Below are 16,682 nucleotides of genomic sequence, written 5' to 3' on the forward strand. Positions count from 1 at the left end.
AGAGAGAGAGAGAGAGAGAGAGAGAGAGAGAGAGAGAGAGAGAGAGAGAGAGAGAGAGAGAGAGAGGAAATCATTGTGAAATGTAAAACCGATTTACCGGACCCGACAATATGAAACCCGAAACCCATAAATAATAATTACAAAATAATAATAATAGGAACCAAACCAAAAAAACTATTGAATAATTTTATTAAATTTTATAGTTGACCGAAATTTCGACATTAAAACCGATAAAAAAAATATTTTTTTTACAGGGATATCAGTTTTGGATACCGGTTTTTAAAAAAAATAAAATAATATCTATTATGAAAACATAATAATAATAATACAGTAGATGTACACTAAAATAATATAAAAATAAATATTAATTTTAAAAATATCGGATATTATTAGCATTTTTTTCATAAGTTAATTGAATACCGCAAACACCTCTAACGAAAAAACCCCTTTATTATTATTATTATTAAAAGTCAACTCCAAATATAATACACATAATAAACATCACATTGTATTCAATGCTTTAAAAATTAAAAAAACAATTTTACAAAACAATTAAATTATTACTAATAATAAAAAATAAATTAAAAACATTATTATTATTATTGATAGTCAATAATAAAGACAATTATTATTATTATTATTATTATTATTGTGGTACTGATGATGACCTAATGGATCTGATATATAATATATAAAACAGTTGTCAAATGAATAATAATTTATTTCAATAATTTTAATATTAATTTATAAAACAAAAAAAAGTCTTGTAATTTAAAAGAAGTTGTTCAGAAAAAATTTTTTTTGTGGATCCGCTGATATATATATATATACCCGTGTAATATGGGATCAACTAATGGCATAACCAGAGGTCAACTGCGACCGCACTTTTCGGGCCGTAGTCCGCCCTTTCTGTTGGCCGCTCTCTGTGTCGGTTTGGGTATACTTGGGGTCAGCTATTGGAGTCAATCGCAAGAGTATAATCGTCTGGAAGAACAGCTTAAGAAGACAATTATGCGAAAGGATTCGGTCGAAGAAGAATTGGATCTGTTTAAGAGTCAGCTGAGTAAACGTGAAGAAGAGTTTAGTAAAGCACAGCTCAAGATTCAACAAAATCAGGTGGACTTAGACTCTGCCCGAACTGATGTCAAGACAAAGGCCGATGATATGCACGCCATGAGAGATCAGTTGGACTCACTTAAAGATACTAATGTATGGCAACAACAGTTGCTGTTAATTAATAAAGTGATTAAGTCTTAGTTTTGATTTTTTCAGGACAAATGCAAAGAAGAGTTAAGCAAAAAGTCGGAAGAGTTGGCCGACGTGTTGACCAAATTGCAGACAATTAAACAACAAGAAGACTCTATTGATAACAAAAGTAAGAATCTCAACGAACTGATGGACAAAAATAAACGATTGGAAACTGAATTGAATTCATTGAAGAATCAGATTAAGAGCAACCAGTTGTTGAATACAACGACAAACAACAAAAAATCTGATAACAATTTAGCCAACAATTCTGCTGCTGTTGTTATCAATGATAATAATAATAATAAGTTGGCTAACAATGATCTGAACGCCAATACTAATAATAATGTTATCGATTCTCCTGTTCTCATGAACAGTGGTTCCAAAAATACAAACCAAGACATTACCGGTAATAATAATAATAACAAAGACAATAACATTGCCGTCGACGGCGGCGCCAATAATAAAGATGCCAACAAATTAGAGGCGCCTCTTATGGCTGCCGATGAAAGTAAACCGCACGAAGAAGACGAAGCCGCGCCGCCGGCACCGGTAGTCGGCGCCGGAGTTTTGCCACAACCAGAAAAATCTGGTCCGTCGTTGCCAACATCGGACAACAATGGCTTAGCCGAAGCCGATCGTAAAGCCGACGGACTGGTTGAAGCCAACAATGACAGCAATAACAACAACAATAACGACGACAACAACAATGGTGTCGTCGACGGTGAAGACAACAATGAACAGCCAAATGACATCGCGGCCAACGGTGTTGGTGTTGTTGCCAACGAATCGGAACGAAAACTATTATAACTAATAATTTAATAATCAATTTTTTTTATTCACAATCAAATGATTTGTTTTATTTATTTATAAATTTCGTTATAAAAAAATTTAATTTAATTTTTCAATAAACTGGTCATATGTTTTGGGACCAGTGCTTTGCATACCCAACAAACACAAACTGTACGGTAAATGCTTGATATAACCCCCCGATTGAGTCATTTATGAGTTTTTTTATTCATTACTGATTATCCATTTTATAGATTTTTTTATATTAAATGAATATTATTAATATTATCAACTTATTATTTATTTGAAATAAATTTTTTCTTCAAAAAAATTAACTTTTAATTGTGTGTATTATTTATATACTGTATTAAATACAGTATATATATATATTATGGCAAATGAAATAATGAACTCAATTATAATGCAATTATTTGGAAATTATTATTATTATTAATTTAAATATTATTATTATAATTAATTTATAGATATATATATATATAAATTTATGTTAGTGTTAAATTTTTTAAAAAAAAATTATCATCACATTTTAGGTATAAATTGTGTTAATTATATTATTATTATTATTACAGTTATAAATTAATCTCGAAATCATTTTTATAACATTATTACAAATATGTGTGTATTTTTTAGATGAAATACTTGTACAGCTATTTGATTGGTTTGGACTCAGGGAAGATATGACCACACAATTTGATTTTCGGGTTTAAGTATTTTTTTTATAAAAAAAAGTCAATCAATTATTATAATTAATTAATAACTTATAAATTATATAATTGTTTTTACGGTATATATATAATATATAATTACAATATACGGTATTTGTAAATAAAAAATTTACATTTTTATACAAGTATATACTGTATACATAAGTTATATAAATAAATAATAAATAGAAAATTTTATAATTAATAAATTACCATAATTAAATTTTTTTTAAAGAGGAGATCTAAATTAATTTTTATAATAATCAAATAAGCAATTATTATACTAATAAAAAAAACACAAAATAAAATATAATAACATATAGTTATCATAAATTTAAGTAAATTTTAGATTTATAATAACAGTAAATATAAATTTATATATATATATCTATTTTGATTTAGATATATAAAATATAAAATAATTAGAAATTAAAAATAAAACATTATTAAAATGCATCACTATCGTCATCGTCATCATCATCATTGAGTATACCATCCATTATCATCTGTACATTATTAAGCGGTAATTGATGGGAAAGGGGGGGCGACCCAACACCTCCTATTCTTCGAGTTCCGATTCGCTGTCATCAAAGCCCGATAGGTCGACATCCCTTAATAATCGCTGACAGAGAGCGTACTCGAGTAGAGCTAAATAACAAAACACATACTGTTCGGGCATCTGTATACTGTGTGCCCGTTCCCGACGAATCTTTTCTACCGTTCCCTTAATATCTATTCGTCCGGTTTTCTCTAATCGTTGAATACTTATATCTAACGTTATGAATGTACCTAAAAAAATAAAGTTACAATAGTTATTCATAATTTAAACAACAAAAAAAACAAAATTTTGTTAATTAAATTAATGCATTCAATAAATAATAATAATACAGTAGACATACCTGTTCTACCAATACCAGCGCTACAGTGAACAATAATGGGTGGTCCCAATGGATGTCCCTTCCATAACGATCCCATGGCTTTTGTAGAGTTTGCCTGATATTCCCTGACTTTTACTCTAAACTCTAACATTGCAACCGCCGATCGGGGAACACCTATTTATATAACAATACATCAATTAATTATTAAAAAACCTATGTTTCCAAATCATTTATTTTCAATTGATTTATTTATATATATATTTTGGTACTAACCATAGTCGGGCCAACTTGTAAATTGCATATGACTTATTTCACGAGTCATACCAGTCTAATAGGATAATAATAATAGTTATTAATTTATATTACTATACTATAAATTACAAGATTAGTATTATATCCATAAAATTTATTGTTTAATAATCATTTATTAATAAAAAAAATAAGCAATAACTTCAATACATTTCTACTATATATTTAATCTATCATTAGTTTTATGTTTAATAAAATCGTTTAATTAATATAATTTATTAAAAACAATGTATCTATTGTTAATTACAGTAAATTGTTTAAATTGCACCACAAAAAAATACCGCTAATTTAAAATTGTGGATGAAAAATAAAATTAATTATTTATGCACACAAATAGTTTATATGAATTATTATGAATATTTAATAACATTAAAAAAACTAAATAAATAACTAACAATTATCGCCCAACAAACTAGCAATATAAGCAAGAAAAAATTTAAAAAATATAAAGTTAACCCATTATTATTCAACAAAAACCTTATCTTTCAACTATTATATAGATAATAATACTGTAATATTAGACCATATAGTTAATGGGAAAATTTTTTATTACTGTAATCCCATAGGAATTTACAATTTGCATTATACTTGTAGAAACTACCGTAATTGTAAAAATTATTTAACTAAAAAAAATTTATTACCACTATTACGCTACTACTACTAGCACTACTACTACTACTACTACTACTACTACTACTACTAGCACTACTACTACTACTACTACTACTACTAGCACTACTACTACTACTACTACTAGCACTACTACTACTACTACTACTAGCACTACTACTACTACTACTACTAGCACTACTACTAGTACTACTACTACTACTATAATTTTACAGTTACCGTAAGTTATTAGGCAATTACGTTTAATCTATTAGCTTACACAACTAACCTAATCTATTATGAACTATAAAAATTAGCAATATATCGGTAAATTATATTTTAAAAAAATAAAAACAATTTTCACTTTAATTATTATTAGTTATCAAATAATTTGTTAATTCAATTATCGATAAAAAAATCAAACTTTCAAATTGATTGCATTGAAACAACTTTCTTACTTTGGTATCATTGACGACAAGCGAAGTAATAATCCAATCGTTTTGTTCGTCGACACCATTATTATGAACATGAAATTGTCCGAAATCCAGACTACTTTCCTCATCGAGTGGCCAATACTGGCCGCACTTTGCCCGACATCTTTCTATTGTCTTAGTGGTCATTACAATAACGCAGCAATTGTTTTCCCAAACGCAGCGCCAAAAATCTTCGAATGTCTTCGGCAACGGACCTATCATTTTGTTGTGTTTTTTTGTGAAGACAACAACAAAACAATTATTTACTAAAAATATTTATTTAAACTAATAAATCAATTTGAATACCTTGTGTTGATATGAATGCATTGCGATGTTTATAGCCGTTCACATAATTAGCATTAATATAATCAGAGTTGGGATCGTCGGCGTCGATGATCGGCAGTCTAACTCTGGTCCTATCATAGCAGGGAACGTCTGAATAGCGATTTTTACTTTGATTGGCCCGAAGTCTGGACGCCTCGAACGTGCCGTCGGGTCCGTGCGCTTTGATGGCAAAAAACTCGTCCTGAAGTCCTTTCTTTCCTTTGTCTTTCAAATATTGGATAAACTCTTCAACAGTCATGCCTTTTGTTGGATCTTCAGCTTCATCTTCCTCCTGGTCTACCACCACCTCATCAAACATCACTAGTTGTTTATCATTATTACTACTATTATTATTAAATTTATTATTGTAGTCTAGTTTTTCTTGGCCTGTATTATACATTGGCACCGATATTATGTCTGGTTTGCATTTGTTTGTCTTGGATATTGTCGTCGTCGATGAATTGGACGACGAATTTGTTATAAGTATTGAGCCGTTATTTTTGTCACCAATTAAATTGTTGGCTAATATTTGTGAACACTTTTCACTATTGTCTTCATCGTCATCATCGCTGAATCCGTTGCTACTGTTAGTCTGTTGGTCACAACTAAAATGTTTTGATAGATTCATTGCTAGTATTGCACTGTCTGTTGTTGTTGTTTGGCCACCGTTTGGATTCAATGAGAACGACTTCGATGATGTCAACGAACACAGTTCGTTGATGTCGCTGCTCTGTTGCGATTGAAGACAATGCTGTAGCCATGACTGATGGTTGACCTGCAGCTGTCCGCCCAAATCTTGCGGCAACGCTGCTAACGGTATGTGTGACTGCAGCTGTGATACGTTAACCATGAATACACGATCCCTGAGCTTTTCGCGTACAAACAATCGCAATATTTTGAACGGCGCTTTGAACCAGAGCGGTGCCATTACTATTAGGACTTTCTTCAGCCGAGCCGGATATGCGCCCTTCAGCAGACTCAGGATCTTTTGACTCAATTCGTAATCAAAATTTGAATATTTGGAACCAATCATATTGTAGATGAAGACAATACCCGATCGTTGAGTATTGACATCTTCAAGAGCGATGTCCATTTGATAGACAACACCTTTTTAAAAAATTATTTCAACAAAAATAATAAATTTAAATCTAAATTAAAAGATAAAAGTCGTCATCAAATATACCCTGAAGTGTTATCTTGTGATTCGTATCGTTGGGAAAATGTTTTCCCGCAGAAAACATAGCAATGGCCGCACCGATACTGTCGTGAACGGGCTATACAAATGATAGATAGAAAGTTTATAAGAAAATGTTTAAATTTATTTACTGATAAAACAAATTAAAAAAAATTGATGTTTTTATTTTCAATTACAAAACTGACCAAAACGGTAAACTTTCCGGTCTCTAACTCAGCCTTCAATGGCTGCGAGTTGGGATCAAATTTGGCCAAACCTTCCCGATAGCGGGTAATTTCGTGCGCTTCATATAAAGCCAAAGCTCGGTGAATGTCAAACTTGCGGGCCATCAGAAACTTGAGAGCCGTTTTGGCCGACATATGAGTAGTATTGTGTTGAATACGAATCTCATTGACAATCTTGAGGAAGGCGTCCAATGACTTCACGGGAAAAATAAAATCATAGATGAAAAACAAATAAAACAAATTGTTGACAACTATTATCATCAATGAATAAATAATAAACAAAAACAAAATTATTACCTCTTTTTCTTGAGCCGTAAGATTTAGATCCATGATTTTGTCTTCTAATATGATTTTTATGGCAATTGATATGAATTATTATATCCAATGATAGGATATATCACATATGATATATGGCTTTCGGGTGATCCAACTGTTTAGTTGACGGATTAGCCGTTCAAAAAAAATATTGTCCTCAAAAATATGCTCTCGTTGTCATCCCGTCGGTGATTATAAAAACAACATAGATGTCATTATCGGTGATAATAATGTCAACTATAACCACAACAAATGGATCAATTAAGATGTTGTTGTTGTTGTTGTTGTTGTTATTGTGGTCATTAATGTCTTAAACATCATTATGATTGTGTTGGCAACTGTATGTGTCAGCACACTTGATCCCAATGCACCATCACTTGCTAACAACTACGATGATCTTGTGGTCGGATCCTCGGGATGTCATGCAAAATGTTGACCACAATGTTTGTGTGTGTTGTGTGTGACCAGTGATAACACTAAATGCAGAAGAGGTGTCACAAATCTAATCAATTAGTGTCAATGATTATGACAACAACAACAACAATAAGACATCAATGTATGTCTAAATCATATAATAATTGTATTTCTGTTTTAGTGATGATCTTTCAATTTCCGGCCTTTCATTCATTCAATTGAATTGATTGCTCACTTCATTCACTCACTCATTGAAAACATTCAAACGTCTCGCTTAACACACATATCATAGCATTGTTTAGTATTGTTAGACTCAGACACTCAGTGTCTCACATAAAACATATACACAACACTCACTCGTGTACTGTATTTGTATATAATATTTACAATGTGTTTACAAACTTAATATACTTAATACAGTATAGAGTGTGTTGTCTACTAATCATTGATAAAGTAATCTAATTTTCATTGATCTCTCTCTCTCTCTCTCTCTCTCTCTCTCTCTCTCTCTCTCTCTCTCTCTCTCTCTCTCTCTCTCTCTTTATATATTAAATTATTTCAATGCCTTTAATAATCAATGAATGAATGGATGTCCTCATCAGTCAGTGATGACAATAACAATATATATAATAATAAAATTAAATTAAATCAATATTTTTTATCAACACTTAATATACATACTAATTGGCATAGATATATATATATATATATATATATATAAACATATTTATTATAGCAAAAATGATCTTGCACAATTTTTTTAATTAATAGTAATAAATTAATTTATATATATTTAATTATAACTATGAATCATGAATACAATATAATAAAATTGTCAAAGTTTCAATAAATGATTGTTTTGTAAGATTATTAAAAAAAATCATTTATAAATGTCAATATCAAATAAAAATTTCAATTATAATACTACAACTAGTATTTTTTGTTTTAAAAAAAAGTTAATAAAACTTTTTTTATTTGTGCAATTGTTAGTATAGCTTTAAATAATTTATAAGTCATTAATGTATATATAATATACAAATTTAGTTTTATCAGGAATATAATCATGAAGTTTGATTAATTTTTTCTGTAGAAATATTATAATTATATATTAAATAAGTAATAACTTTGTGATGTGAAATTCCCACCCATACCCCCAAATAGATGAGTATCTATAGTTTTTTTTAATAAACACTGAAAAGTAAAAATTTATTAATTTTTTTTATATAAATGGTCACACACTGTGGAACAGTGGGTTTTTTGTTAGTGATTGGGATTGTCAACCAAATTATATTATTTATATTTTGTATATATACTAGTGTGTACTTTTCACTTTTACTTATATTTAATTACAGTAAATATAACTATGATATATAATTTATTTTACTAATAAAAAAAACTACAACAACAAAAATTATATACATTTTAATATTATACACGTTAACTTAAGCTTATTTTTTTAAAAAAGTTTTTTAATTCAATTGGAAAGAGAAAGAGAAATAAAGAGAGAGAGAGAGAGTTCGATACTCGGACAGGAAATGGGGGCATAAATTAATTAAGTGACTAAACTATAAAGTTATTACACTCTACACTGTATTTAATATAATTTATATATAAATTTTTATATTATTAACTTTTATTATTATTATTATTTTCATAATTTTTTCCCTAATCCTATACTAATTAATTTATAACAAATACAAACAATATTATTAATTTTATAAATAAAAATTTTATTAAATACTAATTTGACTTGAATAATTTATTATGGCCTGGGTAAATGTACTAGTATCAATTAAGTTTAAATAAGTTTTAATTTTACTTGATGATGGAATTTTCGATTTTTGTTGTTGCTATTACTCAGATAAAACTGTATATATATTAATAATTTATTATATTAATAAAGGAAATGTGTAGGCTGATTTTGTTCTATATTATTATATACGTATAGTCATCAAACATAAAAAAATTACATTAGAAAATTAACCATTACAAAAATAATTCATAAATCATGTTTTTATTAATGATTAACAAAATAAGTTATTGTATTGATATAATAATAAAATATTAATTTTTTAAAATAAAATTCTTACTATTCAAACAATTTAACAAAGATAATAATTATTAAAAAAAACTATTTTAGTTTACAAAATACTATTTAAAACTATTAATAACCTAAACATTTTTAACAATTTTTTTTTAAGTAGAGAAATAAAAATAATAAAACATTTTTATCATATTATACTATAGTAACTCATTAATTGATTGATTGATAAAATATTTGATGTTTATCAATCATATACAGTATATGGTAATATTAAAAGTTATTTTTATTAAAAATAAGATAAACACTCTTGTACAATCTAATAATATACTAATAATAATTACTATAAATATACACTCCTGGGTAAGTTTAATGTTTCTATGTGAACCTAATTTGGTCGATGAACTAAACACTATTGCGTGTAAATTGCAATATAAATTTACAGTGTATATAGTATTTACACACATATATAGTATAATATTACTGGTGTATTAAAAAAATTAAATATATATTATATATATATAAAAATAAATAAATAAAACATTTAGACATAAAAAAAATATAAAGAGTATAAAAGGAGAAAAAAAGTCCAGTGAACTATTGTACAAAAAAATTTATATATTTTATACTAAAATAAAATATAATTATATATATAAAGATTTTAAAAAATTATTATTAAAGATTATATATATAAAAATTATATATTAATATCTACTGTATAATCTATAAGATCATTGTCATCAATTATATAATTTAAGTTAAAAGTAAGTTATTTTATTAAAAAAAAACTACATTTATTAATATTTAATCTATAGATTTTAATGAAATATACAGATAAATAAATAAATAATATATATATTTACACAAAAAGTTATATAATCTACAAGTATTACAAATTTATTCAATCTATTTGTACAGTAAAATGTTACGCAATATCCTAGAGTGTACTCTATTGGCTATAATAATCACTACTAATAATTACTTTAGGTATTAATACACACTCTGTATGTGTTGTTATTGTTGTTGTTGTTATGCATAGACATACAGTAACAGCAGTGAGAGATAGAGAGAGAGAGTACAGTACAGTATAATAGCGTATATATAATACATGTATTATTAATAGTATGAATAAGTTGTGCAAACAGTGAGACACACATTACTGTTGAGTAGTAGTACTCTCTCTCTATGTATTGAATTCATAGCATAAATACAATAGTGTTTTATTTAGTTGTGACCAATGATTAAGTGATTGCTTTTATTATTATTAAGCATCAAATTGTTTGTCTGAACACAATTAGTTGTTATTGGGATCTAATTTTAGGTGATCGACAACAACAAACAAACCATATATTTTGTGTATATATATATCTCTCTGCAGACGACAGCGATTACGACGACAACAACGACGACGACGACTACGAAAGTAATTGCCATTTAAATGGCGAGTCAGCCCAACAGTGCGCTGAGGGCACTGGCGCTCGAGTTTAAGAGGTATGTCTGTCCACTATCATCACCATCACTATCATCACCAATGATTATTACCAAACAATGATTATCATCATCAATACTATATGTCCCAATCCATTACCATAATTATACAGTTATTGTTGTTGTTATCTGCAGACAATGAAAACCGATTAGTAGTCACTATATATCTATTATATAACTATTTAATGTGTCTTATTGTGTCCCCAATTAAAAACTTATAGTCTACAAGAAGAACCAGTTGAAGGCTTTCGAGTAAAACTGGTAAACGATGATCACCTATACGAGTGGGAAGTGGCCATTTTCGGGCCACCCGAGACACTCTACGAGGGCGGATATTTCAAGGTTCGTTTTTTATGTGGTCTTTATTTTGTTGTTGTTATTGTCTCTCTTTCTCTCTGCCATATTGTTTGCTATTTGATCTATGGATTTGATTTGATTGAAACCAATTAGGTATCTATTGGTTTGTTTGTTAGTTTGTTATCAAATAATTTATGTCGGTATTGATAATACTATCATAGATATGATAGTAGTAGTAGTAGTAGTAGTCTTAATCAGGCGATGTCTTTCCGGACAGTGACCTCATTCCTGGTTTGACTGACTATCAGCTGATTTAACGACAAAGTGATGATTGCGTAATAATAATTAAAAGAGTCGACACTATATTAATTAGTCAAAAGAGTTGTTAATTGAGTTATTAGTTATAAATTTTTAATTTTTATTTAATTTATTGATAATTTATTTATAGAAAATTTTGTTTTATTTTTAAATAACTTTATTAATATACATATAAATATATATAACAAATAACTATATTACTACTACAGTACAACTGGTATATATCATTGTCGTTATATATATTTATATATGATATATAAAGTGTGACCTCAAAAGTCAGTGAATATATGGGACACACAAATAAAAAATTTTATTTAAAAAAAATAAGTGTATCACTATTGTGACACTTTTAAACTGATGTATCAATTATTCAATTAATATTATATTTAATTTATTGTTGTGTAACAAAACTATAGATAATAATAACATACTGGTAATTATTATTTGATTTGTAATCTATTTATTTATTTGTATATCAGGCACGGGTCACCTTTCCGCACGACTATCCATACAATCCGCCTGTACTCAAGTTTCTGACCAAAGTGTGGCACCCGAACGTATATGAGGTAATATGAGACATTCAATTCAAAGTTAACATTGATTTTTAAAATTAATCACTAATCTAACTCATCTGATCTAACCCTGACCTAACTGTGCCCTATACTACCTATTAGAATGGTGATCTATGCATTTCGATATTGCACCCGCCAGTTGACGACCCGCAAAGTGGTGAACTTCCGTGCGAGCGCTGGAATCCCACACAAAATGTCAGGTAATTATTAGTTTAGTCTAGTTTTTCTTTTTGTGTCTAAAAATATATAATTGAATTGATGAGACACAGAAGTGGTAATACAGTATATTATTTTCTCATTATTATTATTATTAACATAATTGTTAATATCTTAACTATAATTGTTATAATTAACATCTAAAATATATGTCACACTCACATATCAATTATATAGGACTGTGTTGTTAAGTGTGATCTCATTGCTCAATGAGCCGAACACCTTCTCGCCGGCCAATGTGGACGCATCGGTAATGTATAGGCGTTGGAAGGAATCTAAAGGAAAAGACAAAGAATATGAAAATATCATTAGGTATTGGAAAACAAACTGATAATAATATAATCATAATATATTTTAATTGGTTTATAACATATTAATTATTGATATAATTTATGTTTATTTTTAAATCAGAAAACAAGTGGCGGCCAGTCGTTTGGAGGCCGAAAAGGACAACGTTGTTGTGCCGATGACTCTCGAGGAGTACTGTATAAAACATCGCACTAAGCCGGCAGAAACCGAAGCAGATATGACCGACTTCTATGACGACGACTATGGCGATGATTTGGATGATGACGACGACGACGAAGACTATAATGATGAAGATAACGAAGACAGTGGTAATGGAGAGTCGTGATGATGTCAGTCATTATTATCAATAATATACATATAAATATATATACAGTAATTATATATATATATAAATATACAGTAATTTCTCTATTCAATCATTTATTTTGTTTTGTTAATCATCACTGAAAAAAACAAGACTATTATTATCATTATTATTGTGTATAATACGTGCGAATATTTTTTAACAAACAAATTGTAATAATATTTGCATTCAAAAAAAACAAAGTGTATCGACTAATAATTTTTATGGTGAATCGGATTAATCAATCAATCAAACAAACATAAAAAACCGGTTATCTGTTTTAGTGTGTGTTTTACTATTGTGTTTACATCCAGTGCTCATCAGCCATATCTGCCATAAATTAATTATAAAAAATAATAAATAAATCCCATTTACTCTCAGATGATTTTTTAATTATCAATAAATTACTCTTTTATAAATATATATATATAGAAAAAAAATAAATATTTTAAAAATATATATCTATATATGTGATAAATATAATGATAATTATAAATGCTTTGAATTTATTTAATAATTTAACAAAAAAATATATAATAATTATAGTGAATATATTATATATAAACGATATATGTATACTAAGTAATTGTTTCATATTTTTCTTATAAAACAAATATATATATATATACAAAAATTGACAAAAAAAATCATCTGAGATAATTAGCTAATTATAAATAAATTTAAAAAACAATATATTGATAAAAAAAATTACACATCAAATCGTGATTAATTAAATTAATATTAATAAATTATAATTTTAGAAATAGCTCCCTATGCTTATTACTTCTCATTATTATTATTATTATTCAATTTAATTATCACTTTTTTTAGTTGAGTTCATTGATTTACTTAAATTTTAATTTATAAACAATAAAAATAATTATAATAATTTGCTTCACAAAAAAATGATAAGACATATACAGTATACATAAAAAAAAATTTTGATGAAAAAAATATTAATTTTAAATATACATTATAACAGAGATAGAGAGTAATGGTTGCGATCAAAATAATATTGTATTTTTGTTTTAATTGATAGTAAATTTCATTTGATTTTTAAAAAAAAAATTTAAACATCTTATAAACGCATTTTTATTTATTTAATTTTTAAGATATTTAATTGTTTTTATTATAATTTAATTACTACAACACAACAACAACACTAGAGTAAATTATATCCCTATCTTTTAATTGAATTATTATTATTATTATAAAGTACACTAATCTTAAATTATGTAATCAATTACTCGAATTCATTAAAAGAAAAATTAAATGATGAAAAAAATTAATAAATTGTAAATATTATTATTAAAACACTTAACAACAGACTATTTGAATGTTTTATTTATTTGATTTGATTTGAATCTCATTTTCTCTTATAGTGAACATCTGATGAATCTCTTAGACGTTGTGCCGCCTGTAATGATAAAAATCAAATTGAATTAATTAATTAATTATTAATTATAAAAAGTTATTAAATTAAATAGGTCTGTGATTTTAGTAATTATAATATTATATATAATAATTTTTTTATATAAATATTAAGTAAATAGTAGATGTAATAACAATCCAAACAAATATTAAATTAATTATACAGTAATATAAAATGATATATAAAAGTATAAATATTCAGTACATATACAGTAAGTGTTAAATACCTGTTCCGGTGTTAGATCTCTCTGTGCCTGAGCTAACAGTTCGTAGCCGACCATAAACTTCTTGACAGTGGCTGACCGTAACAGCGGTGGATAATAGCTGGCGTGAAGTACCCAATGAGAGGTATCGGTAGTATAGTATTGTCCAGTGGGTGCACCTGGATATATATAAATTTATACATATAATTATATATACGGTACATATTAGTAGTGTATAGGAGGGACGGGTAGGTTATATACCGTGCCAACCCATTGAATATGGAAACGATGTCTCAAATAGATTGTCATATTTAATAAGCGATTGTCTCATAATGTCAGCCAAATCTCGTTTTTCTTCATTAGTCAAGTCTTCAATTCGCTGTACATGTCTTTTCGGTAAAATCATTGTCTCGAATGGCCAGACGGCCCAAAATGGTACCAAAACCGCCCAATTGTCGTTCTCGACTACCAATCGCTCTTTTGTATTCAACTCTTTGTCCAAGTAATCCATTAGCAATGGTCTGCCGTGTTTTGTAAGATATTTTTGTTGCATCTGATCCTTAATACGGATCTCGTTTGGCAGATAAGAACTGGCCCATACTTGACAGTGCGGGTGCGGATTAGAGCAGCCCATGATTGCGCCCTTATTCTCAAACAACTGAACCCAATTGTAGGTCAGACCTAATTGTATAGTTTCCTGAATCCAGGTGTCGATAACTTTCAGTATCTCGGCGTTGGTCATCAAAGGTAACGAAATGTTTGAATTAGGATGAAAACAAATTACCCGACACTTGCCCCGGGCCGGGACTGTACGAAACAGCGGATCGTCGGACGTGTCGTTCAGTTCAGGACAGTCGTCGAGCAGAGCAGGAAAGTCATTGTCAAAGGCGAACGTTTCGGTATATTCAGGATTGACGATACCGTTGGCCCGACGAGAACCGGGACATAATGGGTTAGTAGGATCTCGTTCGGGTACATCATCTTCGGCCAGTTTTTCTACCTGTCCAGCCCAGGGACGCTTCCTATATTTAATTTATTAAATTATTTTATTAAAACTGTTAATTTTAAATAACAATTTCAAATGTAATGACCAAATAGTACAGTACATACATGCGATGAGGACTGACCAGAACCCAGTCATCTTTTAACGGGTTGTACCGAATGTGTTGATGCTCTTAGAAATTAACCCCAAAAAAACAAACAAAAACAAAATAATAATATTATTTAAGATTAATATTTTTAATTTCTAATAGTTTTCATTTAATATATAATTACCATTAAAATCAAATGTTTGCTTCCCTTTTGAATCCATGGCTCCAAATGTTTTACTGATATAATTGATTTAGTTTAAGAAAAAATAAATTAATTTACTTTTATCTGAAAAAATATAGACATTTAAAACTTTTACTGTATATGTTATCAAATTCTGTATTAATAAATGTATTAAAATTATTTTTTTTAAAAAACAGTGATAGTAATATTAAATATCATATTTTAGATTACATAAATTAAATATACAAAAAATAAATAAATAATATTTCTATTAAACTATTTGACAAATATAAATCACGTGAAAAATTAAAGTTATTTAAAAAAATTAATCTACAAATAAAATTTTGTTTATATTAACAAATTTAATACCATTTTTTTAAAAAAAAATTTAATAGTTTCAATTATTAGTGTATATAGTGCAGTATAAATATTAATCGCTTTATTATTTTATTTTAATTTTATTTAGTATTTCAATAATTTTATATTTTAATAAATATATTAAATTGAACAATATAAATATGAAAAAATGTAATTAACAGCGTAAATATTATGTTTAAAAAATTAAAAATTAAATTCATATTTAATTATCATTATAATTTGTGCTAATCTAAATCAATTATAGTTTTTTTTATAAAATTAATAATGATTGTCAATTTTACATTATAATAACAAATATGTACTGTATATTATTA

The 16,682-nt window shown here is 27.6% G+C and overlaps 4 protein-coding genes across 4 annotated transcripts; 2 read left to right on the forward strand and 2 right to left on the reverse strand.

The window, feature by feature from the left end:
* The first annotated feature begins 767 nt into the window (after positions 1–767).
* On the forward strand, positions 768–2,233 carry LOC128958533 (putative uncharacterized protein DDB_G0277255). The gene is made up of 2 exons (XM_054304412.1): positions 768–1,209; positions 1,273–2,233. The coding sequence occupies exons 1-2, from the start codon at positions 841–843 to the stop codon at positions 2,053–2,055; spliced, it is 1,152 nt and encodes a 383-aa protein (XP_054160387.1). The 5' UTR covers positions 768–840; the 3' UTR covers positions 2,056–2,233.
* Positions 2,234–3,193: 960 nt separating this feature from the next.
* LOC128958530 (tyrosine-protein phosphatase non-receptor type 9-like) lies at positions 3,194–7,849 on the reverse strand. The gene is made up of 8 exons (XM_054304406.1): positions 7,069–7,849; positions 6,733–6,966; positions 6,536–6,626; positions 5,335–6,459; positions 5,014–5,243; positions 3,911–3,965; positions 3,659–3,811; positions 3,194–3,548 (listed from the first exon to the last, which is right to left on the reverse strand). The coding sequence occupies exons 1-8, from the start codon at positions 7,099–7,101 to the stop codon at positions 3,319–3,321; spliced, it is 2,151 nt and encodes a 716-aa protein (XP_054160381.1). The 5' UTR covers positions 7,102–7,849; the 3' UTR covers positions 3,194–3,318.
* A 2,726-nt stretch (positions 7,850–10,575) lies between these two features.
* LOC128958535 (ubiquitin-conjugating enzyme E2 R2-like) lies at positions 10,576–13,141 on the forward strand. The gene is made up of 6 exons (XM_054304414.1): positions 10,576–11,032; positions 11,251–11,371; positions 12,124–12,210; positions 12,319–12,416; positions 12,610–12,744; positions 12,844–13,141. The coding sequence occupies exons 1-6, from the start codon at positions 10,980–10,982 to the stop codon at positions 13,064–13,066; spliced, it is 717 nt and encodes a 238-aa protein (XP_054160389.1). The 5' UTR covers positions 10,576–10,979; the 3' UTR covers positions 13,067–13,141.
* Positions 13,142–13,958: 817 nt separating this feature from the next.
* On the reverse strand, positions 13,959–16,083 carry LOC128958534 (galactose-1-phosphate uridylyltransferase-like). Its single transcript, XM_054304413.1, has 5 exons — positions 15,994–16,083; positions 15,829–15,892; positions 14,980–15,740; positions 14,743–14,897; positions 13,959–14,501 (listed from the first exon to the last, which is right to left on the reverse strand). Exons 1-5 carry the CDS (start codon positions 16,028–16,030, stop codon positions 14,451–14,453), a joined length of 1,068 nt encoding a protein of 355 aa, XP_054160388.1. The 5' UTR covers positions 16,031–16,083; the 3' UTR covers positions 13,959–14,450.
* Positions 16,084–16,682: the final 599 nt, after the last annotated feature.

This window comes from Oppia nitens, unplaced genomic scaffold, assembly GCF_028296485.1.
Source record: "Oppia nitens isolate AA-2021 unplaced genomic scaffold, nextdenovo-longstitch-racon4-pilon3 scaffold3_pilon_pilon_pilon, whole genome shotgun sequence".
Classification (NCBI taxonomy): domain Eukaryota; kingdom Metazoa; phylum Arthropoda; class Arachnida; order Sarcoptiformes; family Oppiidae; genus Oppia; species Oppia nitens.

Excerpts from the sequence above, each read along its gene's own strand:
- LOC128958533 (XM_054304412.1), top strand. The coding sequence starts at position 841 with ATGGGATCAACTAATGGCATAACCAGAGGTCAACTGCGACCGCACTTT. Across the intron at positions 1,210-1,272 it reads ACTCACTTAAAGATACTAAT|GACAAATGCAAAGAAGAGTT; the intron begins GTATGGCAACAA and ends TGATTTTTTCAG.
- LOC128958534 (XM_054304413.1), bottom strand. The coding sequence starts at position 16,030 with ATGGATTCAAAAGGGAAGCAAACATTTGATTTTAATG. Across the intron at positions 15,893-15,993 it reads GCAAACATTTGATTTTAATG|AGCATCAACACATTCGGTAC; the intron begins GTAATTATATAT and ends TTAATTTCTAAG. Across the intron at positions 14,502-14,742 it reads GAGATCTAACACCGGAACAG|GCGGCACAACGTCTAAGAGA; the intron begins GTATTTAACACT and ends TTATCATTACAG.
- LOC128958530 (XM_054304406.1), bottom strand. The coding sequence starts at position 7,101 with ATGGATCTAAATCTTACGGCTCAAGAAAAAGAG. Across the intron at positions 6,460-6,535 it reads TCACAAGATAACACTTCAGG|GTGTTGTCTATCAAATGGAC; the intron begins GTATATTTGATG and ends TTTTTTAAAAAG. Across the intron at positions 3,966-5,013 it reads TTGTCGTCAATGATACCAAA|ACTGGTATGACTCGTGAAAT; the intron begins GTAAGAAAGTTG and ends TTATCCTATTAG.
- LOC128958535 (XM_054304414.1), top strand. The coding sequence starts at position 10,980 with ATGGCGAGTCAGCCCAACAGTGCGCTGAGGGCACTGGCGCTCGAGTTT. Across the intron at positions 11,033-11,250 it reads CTGGCGCTCGAGTTTAAGAG|TCTACAAGAAGAACCAGTTG; the intron begins GTATGTCTGTCC and ends AAAAACTTATAG. Across the intron at positions 12,417-12,609 it reads AATCCCACACAAAATGTCAG|GACTGTGTTGTTAAGTGTGA; the intron begins GTAATTATTAGT and ends TCAATTATATAG.